The sequence below is a fragment of the Podarcis bocagei genome (genome assembly GCF_964188305.1).
Source record: "Podarcis bocagei genome assembly, chromosome: 7".
Classification (NCBI taxonomy): domain Eukaryota; kingdom Metazoa; phylum Chordata; class Lepidosauria; order Squamata; family Lacertidae; genus Podarcis; species Podarcis bocagei.
In genome coordinates this window covers 84,012,819-84,026,704 of record NC_138132.1, presented here as the reverse complement: position 1 = coordinate 84,026,704, position 13,886 = coordinate 84,012,819, and the positions used below count along the sequence as shown (strand labels likewise).

General features: G+C 47.5%; 1 protein-coding gene across 1 annotated transcript; it reads left to right on the top strand.

Moving 5' to 3' along the window:
* Positions 1 to 5,384: 5,384 nt before the first annotated feature.
* On the top strand, positions 5,385 to 12,077 carry CPLANE2 (ciliogenesis and planar polarity effector complex subunit 2). The gene is given in 8 exon segments (XM_081203480.1): positions 5,385 to 5,609; positions 5,612 to 5,638; positions 6,607 to 6,732; positions 6,949 to 7,101; positions 8,336 to 8,460; positions 9,447 to 9,583; positions 10,688 to 10,974; positions 11,554 to 12,077. Coding segments are annotated over 7 exon segments (879 nt in total). The 5' UTR covers positions 5,385 to 5,566; the 3' UTR covers positions 10,956 to 10,974; positions 11,554 to 12,077.
* Positions 12,078 to 13,886: the final 1,809 nt, after the last annotated feature.

Sequence of the window (13,886 nt, the reverse complement as noted above, 5' to 3'; positions counted from 1 at the left end):
GAGGGGCAGGATCCGCACACAGGCCCCGGGTTCTGCTGTTGTGTGAGGGACATAGCTGAGCAGGTGCAATAGGATGCCCCCTTGACCCGTGGCCTTGGCAGGTGCCATTGGCAGGGGGAGTCGGGGACGGCATACTCTTCAACAGCATAAAAAGCGGGACAGGCCCTGGAGTGAGTGGGAGACTGCTCTGTGGCTTGCCTGTTGAGCAGAAACTCCCTCTGATGTGATGAAAAACTACATCTGTAGCTCACTCACTCCCATCCTTCAATTGTCAGCAATCATAGTGGCTCCTCCAGGTTTTCTAGCAGTGCTCCAGGCCAAAATTCAGGCCACCCTTCACCCCAGATGGTGGGCAGGTGGGAAGGCTGTCCCTAGAGGCCACTGGCTGCTTTCAGTGGTCTATGCTTTTGCTTCTGGCCACCTGTCTTGCCGGATGTCCCGAGCGCTTTTCATCTTCCCTATTTCTAGGACCAGAAAGGATAAAAAGAAAGCTCCAAAAGCTCCTTTTTCCTGGCTCTGCACTCTGGGTAAGACAGGAATGGGGTGGGGAGTCCAGGATCTGTCACTGCCACCCCCACCCTATATGATACCAGCTGATTGAAACCCCACCTTCCTGAACTACACGACTGTCTTAAAACATGCTTTTGACTTAACGGAAGTGGGGCACGATCCCCCTCGCCCTACACCTCGAAAGCACTTGGCAAAATTTTCCTTTGCAAAAATGATAAGCTTTCTTAATGGTTGCTAAGTTGCCACAACTGCCCCCCCAACAAAATTTAGAGCTGTTCTCTTCCTCTCCCCCCCCCCCCGCGGCCCAGAAATCCAGCATTATGTTTTGGGCAACATCTTCACCTACTAGGCTCTTCCGTATTTCACAACCGCCTCCCTTCAAATCCCTTTAGTCCTTGATTTTTTTTTGGGGGGGGAGCTGCTTTTATTTTGTATTCGCCTGATGGAAGCAGAGACGCAGCCATTGCTGGTGGCTCCCTGGCGCTACTGGCTGGAGTGACAATGCCCCCCACCGCTCACTTCTGCCCTACAAGAGGGAGGCAGTGCCGCTTGGGGGGCTGCAGTCGTGATCCCAGCCCCTTATCCGGGCTAGAAATGCACCCTGGGGAAACCGGTCCTGCGGGCGCTTGGTTTGTGGGGGTCCCACCCGTGGCAGAAATCCTGTGATCTAAGTCTCTCCACCCTGATTTCCTGACTTATGAATGGCAGAAAGGCCCCGCCCATCTTCCACGTCCCCCACCGCCACGACCAGCAAAACCCACATCGTGATCTGCGTGTAAGATGGCAAGATGCGTTCTTGCCCCTCCCGTTTCTCGAAAATGACTCAGGTGCGCCCAAGACGCGCCCCACCCGCCTCCCCAACTCGTCCTTGTAGACTCTCCCCCACCCCCGGTGTAAGAATGGAAGTGGATCGTGCGTGATATTTAAGAAAAGGAAAGTGAAAAGGGATCTGTGTAGATTTCATTTTCCTTTTGTTCCATGTTACCACCACCCCCTACTCCCTGATGGATTTTTTGCAATTAAATTAAAAAGAAAAATAAATCAAGTTCTCTTTGCTTGCTCCGGTGTGTGTGTTGCTCTGCAGAAGCCCCCTTTCGATGCTGGGGCAGCTCCGAGAGTCGTGGGGTGGGGGGCAGGGACATTGGTAAAAGGTGTCCAGTACCAATATAAAGGTGTTCGTGGCGCAAAACGAGCGCAAACCTTTGTAGGGGACCCAAGATTTCGTCAATTGCCCTCCGCAATGTCCTATTTACAGGGTATTTTTACCCGCGATTTCCCAAAGATTTCCTAAAAAGGATGCTCAACAACTTTGGCTGCCCCCCCCCCCCAATAGCTGTCAACTTTTCCTTTTTCTTTCGAGGAATCCATTCGGAATAAGGGAATTTCCCTTAAAAAAAGGAAAACGTTGACAGCTATGCCCCCAACACACACATAAAATCCTGGCTACGCCCATGGCTGCCACCTTAAATAATAATAATAATAATAATAATAATAATAATAATAATAATAATAATAATAATAATAATTAGTACCCCGCCCATTTTGCTGGGTTTCCCCAGCCACTCTGGGCGGCTTAAATGCTTAACAACTGAAAAACAAAAGCAACCCGCTATCAACACAAGCAAGCCCTCGGCGAGCAAAAGCAGCGGCTCGTTTCTTGCCCAGCCACAAATCCGCGCAAATCTTGCAGTGATTCCTGCGGCGCTACGGCCGGACCACATTCTCCCCCTTGAATGAGATTGGCATTCAAACCCGTGTCTCGAAAGGATGCGCCCCTCTTCCCCTTTCGTAGCTCTTTGGTGGACGGCTGGGGGGCGGGGCCGGGGCGGAACGCTTCGTTTACGTGGTGACGCCAGACGCAAGCGGGGCGGAAATGTCTGCCCAGGTACGGCGGAGAGGGAAGCGGCGCACCTTCTTAAAGGGGCAGCTCGCGAAGGGACGAGGTTGCCTTTCGTGGGCTGAGCAGGCGACCTCGCGAGGGTGGGGAGGATCGGTGGGTCGGAAAACACATACAGACGCCGGGGGTCCCTGCGGAGGTCGGGGCAGCTGAGTACCCTTTGCCCCGGGCCTGGCTGGGCTAAGGGGGCCAAGCCAGGGTCCAGGGATCGGGTGCTTTTTTGCATGCGGGGTTTGGGTCTTGGGAGGTTTGTGCTGCGGGGCTGGGAACGGCCCGCCTCCCCTTAGAGGGCTCCTTTCTGCCTAGCCAAGATTGATGTTGAGGGGTGGGGTGAGATGGGGCAGGAAGCCCACCTGCCATCATCCTCTGTCTCTTAGATTCGGAATGAAACTTCTCAACCACAGTAGTTCTAAATTACTTTCTTTTTATCCCAAGTGCTCAGAAAAATCCGTCCAAATCTTCAGTCGTTTGAAAACTTTTGTTGTTGTTGTTGTTTAGTTGTTGAGTCGTGTCCGACTCTTCAGGACCCCCTGGACCAGAGCACGCCAGGCACTTCTGTCTTCCACTGCCTCCCGCAGTTTGGTCAAACTCATGTTTGTAGCTTCGAGAACACTGTCCAACCATCTCGTCCTCTGTCGACTCCTCCATCTTTCCCAACACCAGGGTCTTTTCCAGGGAGTCTTCTCTTCTCACGAGGTGGCCAAAGTATTGGAGCCTCAGCTTCAGGATCTGTCCTTCCAGTGAGCACTCAGGGCTGATTTCCTTAGGAATGGAGAGGTTTGATCTTCTTGCAGTCCATGGGACTCTCAAGAGTCTCCTCCAGCACCATAATTCAAAAGCATCAATTCTTCGGCGATCAGCCTTCTTTATGGTCCAGCTCTCACTTCCATACATCAGTACTGGGAAAACCATAGCTTTAACTATACGGACCTTTGTTGGCAAGGTGATGTCTCTGCTTTTTAAGATGCTGTCTAGGTTTGTCATTGCTTTTCTCCCAAGAAGCAGGCATCTTTTAATTTCGTGACTGCTGTCACCATCTGCAGTGATCATGGAGCCCAAGAAAGTAAAATCTCTCACTGCCTCCATTTCTTCCCCTTCTATTTTCCAGGTGATGGGACCAGTGGCCATGATCTTAGTTTTTTTGATGTTGAGCTTCAGACCATATTTTGCGCTCTCCCCTTAGAGGGCTCCTTTTTGCCTAGCCAGGATTGGTATTGAGGGGTGGGGTGAGATGGGGCAGGAAGCCCGCCTGCCATCATCCTCTGTCTCACAGATTCGGAATGAAACGTCTCAACAACAGTAATAATAATAATAATAATAATAATAATAATAATAATAATAATAATTTATTATTTATACCCCGCCCATCTGGCTGGCTTCCAATCGAGTGTTAAAAATAGTACAGCATTAAATATTAAAAACGTCCCTAAACAGGGCTGCCTTCAGATGTCTTTTAAAGATAAGACAGCTACTTATTTCCTTTACATCTGAAGGGAGGGTGTTCCACAGGGCAGGTGCCACTACCGAGAAAGCCCTCTATCTGGTTCCCTGTAACCTCACTTGTCACAATGAGGGAACTGCCAGAAGGCCCTCGGCGCTGGATCTCAGTGTCCAGGCTGAACGATGGGGGTGGAGACGCTCCTTCAGTTATACAGGACCGAAGCCATTCTAAATTACTTTCTTTTGATCCCAAGTGCTCAGAAAAATCCGTCCAAATCTTCAGTCGTTTGAAAACTAGGAAGTTAAATAGAACAATAACACCAGGGAGTACCTTCCATGCGGTTAACGAATATATTTTGCAAAATTGACAAAGAACCCGCCTGTTTGCATCTTAAACTAAAGCAAGTTTTCTTGGATTGGCTGGAAACCTTTTCGGTACTGTACTTCCTTCTCAAATTCCTCCTTTTTCTTCCAGTGCAGTTTTTCTGTGCACATTCAGCAAGCGTAGCCCATTGAGACGCTCCCCCATCATTCTTGACCAGGTCTTTACTCTCCACAAGTACTGAAGGGCCGCTCTGCTGTTGCTGCATGGCTGAGCAAGAGAAATGAGCAGAGCCTTTTTTGTGGTACGGTAAAAGATTTTTGCCTCTTTTACTAGGGTCTGGCAACTTCTGTTTCAGTGTATCTGAAGAAGTTTGCATGCACACGAAAGCTCATACCAAGAACTAACTTAGTTGGTCTTTAAGGTGCTACTGGAAGGAATTTTTTTATTTTGACTATGGCAGACCAACACGGCTACCTATCTGTAACTAGGTCTGGTACGTTCATCTCCTTCAACTGCTCTTTGTGAGCATTTCAGTTTTAAATATTCCGATTATTTCTACTTTTTTTTTTTAAATAAATTTTTTATTGGTTTTACAACATTTTTTAGACAATACAAACAGATAAAAAGACAAACAAACAAGTATAATTTCATGACCTTTTTTTCATAACCCTCATTTCTCGGACTTCCCCATACCTCCCCTTTCTGCATCCCAATTTACTAAATTATTTCAGCAGCTTCTAAATAGTTTTTGTCAAATATATGATCTCTTAATCTTTTCTTTAACTTAATCATATGTCGCTGTGTCCCTTTTTCTCTCTACACCTCGGCATTTTAGCATTCATCAAGTTTATAATAGTCCTTAAGATAAATTTTAAATTTCTTCCAATCTTCATCCGCCGTCTCTTTCCCCTGCTCACGGATTCTGTCAGTCATCTCAGCCAATGTCATATAGTCCATCACTTTCATCTGCCATTCTTCCAGGGTGGGTAGATCTTGTGTCTTCCAATACTTTGCAATGAGTATTCTTGCTGCTGTTGTGGCATACATGAAGAATGTTCTGTCTTTCTTTGACACCAATTGGCCGACAATGCCCAGGAGAAAGGCCTCTGGTTTCTTAGGGAAAGTACATTTAAGTACCTTTTTCATTTCATTATATTATTTCTACTTTTATTTAAGTATTTTTATTTATTTTATTTATTTACTTGATTGCCGGGGGGGGGGGCGGCAGCTGACCCCCTGGCTACACCTTTTTTTCATGGAGGGCAAGGCTACCAATGGGTCTCTGTCTCTCCTCTGTCAGACGCCTCATGCCTGGAATCACAGGTGCTGGCAAAGTGCTGTGACACCTGTGTCTATCTGAGCGCTGGGCCAAGTGGGCCACTGGCCTGATCCAGATGCAGGCTGTCCTTATGCGTCCCTACTTCCTCTCTGTGCAGGGGTGCCTCCTCAACCAGGACCAGCTCAAGGTATTCTTCTGCCTGAGGCACTTGAGAGGCAGGATTCCCACCCCGTTCCCTGTACAGGATCTGGCTCAGCTGGTTGTTGAATCTCAGGCAATGGGACAAGGTGGCAGCAGTAGCTTAGGAGACTCCTGGCAGATGCCTCGCTCTCTGCCTAATGATAGGGCCAGCCCAGTTCTTCTTGGCTGCAGGGGATTCCTTTCTGAGGCTTCCTCCAGGAAGGAATAATGGAGAAGGGATGTTTCTGAGCATGTGCAGAGTGCATTTCCATCTCCACCAGCCTCTATGTTACAGGAGAATGTAGGGGTGGGCAGGCGGTTAAGGTGGAAACCACTAAGCTTGAGCTTTCAACACCTTTTTCCGAATCCCCCCCCCCCAGACATGTTCTGGGATCACAGTGCACACACACCGCTTTTCTGCCTGCCGGGGTAAGGGGAGAGACTCCATCAGGCAAGGCCTCTTTCCACCTGCCTTGCCCTACCCTCCGACCCTAGGAGTCCTCATAAGGGAGCTGTTCCTAAAGGAAGAACTGAGGGGAGAGACTCCATCAGACAAGGCCTCCTTCCACCTGCCTTGCTCCACCCTCTAGTCCCTGCTTCTCAATGTGTATTGTATTATTTTATGTACTGTGGCTTGCCGTTGTTTTAGTTTAGATATTATTTATTGTAACTGTTGAGTGGCTTTCTGTTTAACTTTTATATTTTGATATTATTTTATACTATTCTAATGATTAGTTGAATGTTACTTTTTAAGTAGGTTGCCTATTTTAAAGTTATGTTTTATTATCACATTTTTGTATTGCATTAGATTGTTATAAGATGTACATTTTTTGTTTCTTCAGCTTGTAAACCGCCTTGAGTATTGTAAGGTAGAAAGATGGTATGCAAATTTTAAAATGATGATGGGGCTTCATGTCGTGTGCAGTCTCTCCTCTATATCCTCGTAGTCACCAATTGCTCTGTCTTGCTTTGCAGAAATATCAAGGAAGGTGAGTATGATTGTCCCCCCGGGATCTGTCGTCGTCATGGATTGGCACAAGACTCCAGAGGGCAAGGAATACTTCGCCACTCTCTTGCACCAGAACAAGCGCAGGCTCTTTGGTGAGTAGGAGGGTGACAAGAGCCTTTTGGCATGCCAACCGGAGTGCAGACTTCTCTGGCAAGGAGAAGGCGCTCTGCATGTGCTCAGAGGCACTGTCGGTTTACTGCCATCACTCTGACATGTCTCCACATTTTGTGAGCTGGGAATGTGTACTTTCACTTTGGGTTGCTTGAGGCTGCAGTGGCCGACTCACAGGGCTTGTTGTTCCTTTGCAGGGCTGACTGAAAGGCCAGTGCTGCCCCCACAAGTGGGTGCTGATATTGCAAGCTACAAGGTCTTCGTGTCGGGGAAGAGCGGCGTGGGCAAGACCGCCCTGGTGGCGAAGCTGGCTGGTCTGGAGGTGCCGTTGGTCCACCACGAGACAACAGGTGATGCTGGCAAGGGAAGGAGGCAGTCGCGGTTTTCTCCCTCTCCAAGGAAATATTTCTCCCTTTGCAAAACTGAGCTCATTGCCTCCATCTTAAACATGTGTCAGAGACCAGGCTGAGGAGTACAGCTCTGAAGCTGCCCAGGAGCAATGGAGCAGTATAGATTTGGAATAGTGGTTTGCAGAGGGGCATAGTTCTGAAGACAAAAGTTGGGAAGAACTGGGGGGTGAACAGCAAAGTGAAGAACAGGAAGAGAGAGAGCTAACAGACGCTCTCTCGCTGGAAGGTATTCAGCATATCAGTCCAAGGTCACGTAGAGTGGATAAGGTGGCTATACAAAAAGCACGGTGGTTGCAAGATCAGGTTGCAAGGCAGAAGTGACTAGGGGGGAAGTGGGTGGAATCCTTAACTGGGAACACCTTTATTCTGAGATGCGGGTGGCGCTGTGGTGTAAACCACTCAGCCTCTTGGGCTTGCCAATCGGAAGGTTGGCAGTTGGAATCCCCACGATGGAGTGAGCTCCCGTTGCATGGTCCCTACTCCTGCCAACCTAGCAGTTCGAAGCACTTGCAGGAAGGTAAACGACGTTTCTGTGTGCTACTCTGGTTCACCAGAAGCAGCTTAGTCATTCTGGCCACATGACCTGGAAACTGTCTGTGGACAAACGCCGGCTCCCTCTGCCAGTAAAGCGAGATGAGCGCCGCAACCCCAGAGTCATTCACGACTGAACTTAACTGTCAGGGGTCCTTTACCTTTACCTTTTATTCCGAGAATGGATGCTTTGTTCTTTTGCTGTGATCATTAAAGACTTAAATGGTAAGGGACTATTTTCACTTTGTCCTGCTTATCTACAGCTAAAGGGGGGGGGGGAGGAAGCCAAGTCCTCGGAGCCTGACAACATGTCAGTGAAGTGCTATTTTAGGCAAAGTGATATGTTAATTTGGGCCACATCACCAGGCTTCTGGATTTCACAGAACTCTTCATCAGACACTTTTTCCTAAGCAAATATGTCGTGAAATTCAGAAAGTTGCACAGTCCTGCACTCATTGAAGTCACTCCAACAAGGCTCCTTTTATCTCCTTTGTCCATTGGGACCCACAAAGCAACTTCTGCCTGTTGAACTTCATGATTACAAATATAACTCTGGCAGCATGAGGCCTATAGGGTTGCTGTTTTTTAAATCGAAAGCCGAGACACCCATGAGTCTGTTCTAGCTGAAGCTGTTGTGTTGCAGGGATCCAGACCACAACTGTGTATTGGCCAGCCAAGCTCAGAGAGAGTGGGAAAGCCGTCTTCTTCAAGTTCTCCTTCTGGGACTGTGGCGAAGGCGTCCTTAAGAAGTTTGATCATGTACTGCCGGTGAGTGTGCTTGCAGAAGGAGGTTCAGTCCTCTTCACAGAGCCAAGCTGCATCCTGACATTCAGAGAAATATCAGCTGTTGGGATCAGGTCAGGCGCACCATTGCTAATTCCTTTCCAAGAGAGATCAGGCAGGTCCCACATCTCTATACAGTGGTGCCCTCGCAAGACGAAAAACCCACTAGACGAAAGGGTTTTCCGTTTTTCAATGCGGTTCGCAAGACGAATTTCCCTATGGGCTTGCTTCGCAGGACGAAAACGTCTTGCGAGTCTTGCGACTTTTTTCGCTCCCCCCCCCCTTTTTCTAAGCCGCTAATAGCCTTTTAGCCGCTAAGCCTTTAATAGCCGCTAAACCGCTAATAGCGCTAATCCGCTAAGCCGCTAATAGGGTTGCTTCGCAAGACGAAAAAACCGCTAGACAAAGAGACTCGTGGAACGGATTAATTTTGTCTTGTGAGGCACCACTGTATGTTGTACAGCAGGCCCTGTTCTTTGCTGCTTTCTCAGAACGGTATGTATTTGTTTGTTTCCTTAATAATTTTTATAAAAAATAAAATTTTCAATTTTTACACATTGTAAGTAATATAGCTTCTCTATAAGGGAGTAAAAGAAGACTCTGAAAGGGTGGATGGGAAGTCAACGGATATGAGAGATTTGTTTTGACTGTATTTTAAAAGAATATGTAAAATTTCAGAACGGTTTTAATTGGGCTCCTAAAATTTGCATTGCTTTTATTTAAAAAAACTCTCATCATATTGTGATTTTACAGTTTTGCTGATCATTCTTTTAACGTACTATTTCATTAAATGCTTTAAAATTTTGCTTAAGATATTGCTGGCTGTATGTTTGCTTAATTTGTCCTTGTTTCCTTGTGGGAAAATGCTTCTGAAGTGCAGGATATACCATTTGTTAAATACCGTAAATGATGAAACAAGGGAAGAAAAAGGTGGGCTGATTTCTGCTTCTGCTCTCCCCATGCCCCAACAGGCTTGCACAGAGAAAGTGGACGGTCTCCTGCTCCTCTTTTCGTTCACAGACCGGGCATCCTTTGACGACCTGCCAAACCAAATCTCTCGGGTGACTGATGGGGCCAATAATGCCATCAGAATGGTGGTTGGCACCAAGTATCCTTCCAGCTGTTTGGTGCGTGTGCCATTAAAACTCACGACTTGTTGCAAGGTGCTTGAAGGGGGAAGGCAACTCTGCACGTGCTCAGAGGCATTTTACCCTTAGGATCTCTTTCTTTAAGTGAAAAGTTTGCACTGGAGGAAAGCACTGCACATGCTCAGAGGTACTCATGACTGGTTTTTTGTTTTCACCTTCTTTATCCTGCCTTTCCAAAAAAAAAAATCACACAGGTAAAACTTGCAGGTAGTGTAGCAGTGCTATTTTTCTAGAAAAAGAGGTACTGGAACTCACCATAAACACCTCCCTCGTTCTCTTAGAATGGCAATGGCACCCACCTGAGAGGTGCTGGAACTGAGTTGCCCCTGGGGAAAAAAGCCCTGGGTGTAGGTTTTTTAAAAAACAAACAAACCACCAGGTTAAAAAGCCACCTCAGCAACTTCAGATAAAAAACATTGTCACCAGATGCTCTGTGTAATAAAATAGACCATTCTAAGGAGCCCATTTAAAAGCAAGTAAAGAGGGTGACAGATGGGGAAAATGAATCTCTGAACAAATTTTTGTCTTTTGGAAATGGAAGGTGTCAAGAAAATAAAATCGACACATTGTTGTTTCATTTTATTTTCTGCGTCGTCTAGGGTGAGTGGGGGGGCATCACTATGATTTTGAGCTGCTTAGTTGTAGAAAAGTTAGGAAAGAATAAAACATTGAAACCAAAATAATTAAACAGTAGTACGAAAGAGCGTGGATCAGGGCCAAACTTTGTGTGGTGATAAATGCACTGAATTAAAAGCAGGCTAAAGCTGGCCACTTTTCTGTTGAGGAAAAGGCTGCCGCAGGGGACTGATGCAGACTGTTGTAGGAGCAAGTCCTGGATTGGGCAGTTTTTGCTTCAGAATAAAAGCGGCCAGTTTAACCACACTGTTAAAAAATGCATGTTCCTCCCCAAAGGGAGCTCATCCCTCAGGCCGGGGTCTTCAGAGACGAGCTACTGTGCCTTTGTTGTGGTCTGTGGGGAGAGAGATTTGCCGGGCCCACATTGACCTTGATGGGGGGTGGAGCGGAGTGTCTGGCGATCCACTTCCTTGACCGGCTCCCTGCAGGTTTGACCAGTTCGCCCACACCGACGTCACGGACCGGGACGTGGCCGCCTTCCGCCATACTTGGGGCTTGCCTGTCTTGCGGGCCAAGAGCGTCAACGCGCCACGGTTGGCCGACGGACAGACCCTGGACGGCCGTGCTGGACTCTCGGATGTGGCCCACCTCCTGAACGGGCTGGCAGAGCATCTCTGGCGGCAAGACCAACTGGTGGCCGGCCTCATTGTTCCCTCCATGACTCCTGGGCCCCTGGAAGAGCAAAATCCCTGGTAAAAGTACCCTGGGGTGGCCCGTCTTTTTTCTTTTTCTTTTTTTTAAAAAATATTTATTAGAGTTTCCAATTTTTTACAAACAAAAAGAAAAAAACAAACATAAAAACATTAAAAACATACAAATTTCACAACTTATTTTCTCATAACATATTTCCCCGACCTCCTCATACCTCCCCTTCTTGTATATCCAGTTCAAATTATTTATACAGCAAATCCTTATCTCAAAGCATTACAGCTTAAAAAAAAAGAAAAAGGAAACACCTTATTTTCTCTCCAACATCTTAGATTATTATAACTTTAAATTCTTGCTTACAAAAAGAAAACCATTTTATCATAATTACAGCTTGAAAACACTTAATTTCAATCCAGCATCATCCAACATTCCTTAATTTTACAGTATTTTTGTAGATAGTCCTTAAATTTTTTCCAGTCTTCTTCTGCCGACTCTTCTCCCTGGTCACGGATTCTGCCAGTCATTTCTGCCAGTCCCATACAGTCAATCAGCTTCATCTGCCATTCTTCCAAAGTGGGCAAATCTTGCATCTTCCAATACTTTGCAATAAGTATTCTTGCTGCTGTCGTCGCATACAGAAAGAAAGTTCTTTTTTCATAGCTTTTTTCTCCAGAAGAGCCATTGGGTGGCACTCAAGACCTTTGAGTAAAAAGGCTTCTGCCAAGCCTGGGCCCGGAGGACCGCTAGGCCGAAGCCATCGCTGCCATGGCAACCATGGTGGCAGGAACACATTATAGCCATGCTTAGGAGAGAGCAGGTCTGGCTGATGGAGAAGACAGCCTCCTCAAGGCCGGGTGGCCCTCTGAGAGACTCTTCCTCCGCCACCTCCACGAAGCCCACAGCGCTCTTATTGTTTGCGCAGATTAATCCGGGGTCTGTTAACACTGAATTTGGGCTCTGGGCTTCGACTTGGTAGGAAGAAGAGAGAGGAATACTTCTGCCTTCTTCTTAGCCATGAGCAGAAGGTGTCCCAAAAGAAAATCAGCCTCTCCCTGTGGTGGAGTCGGATCGTGCCCACAGGGAGTGGGCAAAGTGTACCCAGCCCTCCCCCCCGTAGTTTGGTGTTGCTTTCATGCCAAGAAATCTAGTAAATGGCTTTCATTTAGCTGAGAGCTTGTGTGGCGTGTGCTTCATTCTGCTAAAGGCTCAGTAGCAGCATCCCAACCACCGTCCCCCCAGTCCAGTTTGGGCTCCTGCTGAGGTCACCCCCTGCTTCTTTCCCCATGGATCTCCCCTCGCCCGGTAAATTCTGTGTAATGAAAGACTTGGCAGGTCTGGAGATGCTGTTCGGCTGGAAGACCCAAGTGCTTTGCAGTGAACGCTTCCCAAACGGCAGGCAGCAGATGGTCCTAAGTGTATTGGGACTTGCCATACGTGCTATCTGCCAGGCTTACTTGGGGGCAGGAGGGAGGCGCAGGCACTGTCTCCACAGAATGTTTCCATGGATCCCTTCCACGGCTTTTGTGGCTGCTGGCTGCCCTCCCCTCAGCTCAGTGCTCCTGGGATGCAGGCAAGCTGGTCCTTTCTCTCCCTTTCTGATGATAAACTTTGGTTAGAGGTTTCCTGACACAACCCCACTGGAAGGCTCTGGGTGGGCAGGAAACAGCAGGACCCCCAGGCAGAAAACGGCAGTGTAGAAAAATGGTTGCACTTTTCAGGTCCTTGGGTCCTTGCCCACCACTGCCTCCCTGCTGAACCTGCCAGCGTGGTGTAGTGGTTAAGAGCAGTGGACTCGTAATCATGTTGTGGTTAAGAGCAGTGGACTTGTAATCTGGTGAACCAGGTTCGATTCCCCGCTCCTCCACATGCAGCTGCTGGGTGACCTTGGGCCAGTCACACTTCTCTGAAGTCTCTCATCCCCACTCACCTCACAGAGTGTTTGTTGTGGGAGAGGAAGGGAAAGGAGATTGTTAGCCGCTTTGAGACTCCTTAGGGTAGTGATAAAGAGGGATATCAAATCCAAACTCTTCTTCTGATATCTGAACCTTAAAAGGCCCCCTTCCTACAAGGTCTGCAACCCAGGACTGGCTTCACCTGTGCCCTCATCCCTCCTGCTGACACCTCTCTCATGGCATTGGGGAACTCGGTAGAGCATGAGATGCTTGATCTCAGGGTGATGATTGCAGCGGGTTGGACTAGATGACCCTCGTGGTCCCTTCCAACTCTGCAATTCTGTGATGAACGTTAACCCAGTATGCAGTGTTTTAGCATTTGCCTTCACAATCATCCTGCAAGATGGGCCAGTGGGGGCGGGATTGTAACTGGCTGCCTTCCCCAAACTCTGTGCTGTGAGAAATCGTGACGTGCAAGGAAAGGCTCTCAGCCAGGGCCTGACTGCTCCCTATGTCCACTTAATCTCTGACCCCACAGGCGCTGCTTTGCTCTGTGCAGCTTAGAGAGGAGGCTAAGGGGCCTGGGAGGTTTTCCTACCTCTCCAGAGAGGCCGAGGCAACTTCTCGTATGTGAATACCCCAGTATCATCTTTTTTTAAAGGCGGCTTTTTCATAATACAATACAATAAAGAAACTAATCTAAATGAAAGCACAAAAACAAAAAACCCAACAGAAGTAAGAGTAAAGCAAGGAAGGAAGAGGAAAAAGAAGCGGGAAGATAAAAATAATAGAAGAATGAAAAAACATTGAATCGTAGAGTTGGAAGGGACCACAAGGGTCATCTAGTTCAACCCCCTGCAATGTGGGTTTGACTCGAACCCACAACCCTCAGATTAAGAGTCTCATGGTCTACCAACAGAGCTATCCTAAAGTATTCACTCCATCTGCTTGGTGAGATTTTCCCAGTCTTCAGACTCCGACATTTCAAGTTCATTCATTTTTCCTTCCACACAAAAAGTCTAAAAGGGGTTCTCCAATTACTGTATTTTTCCATGTATAAGACTAGGTTTCCCACCCTTAAAAATAA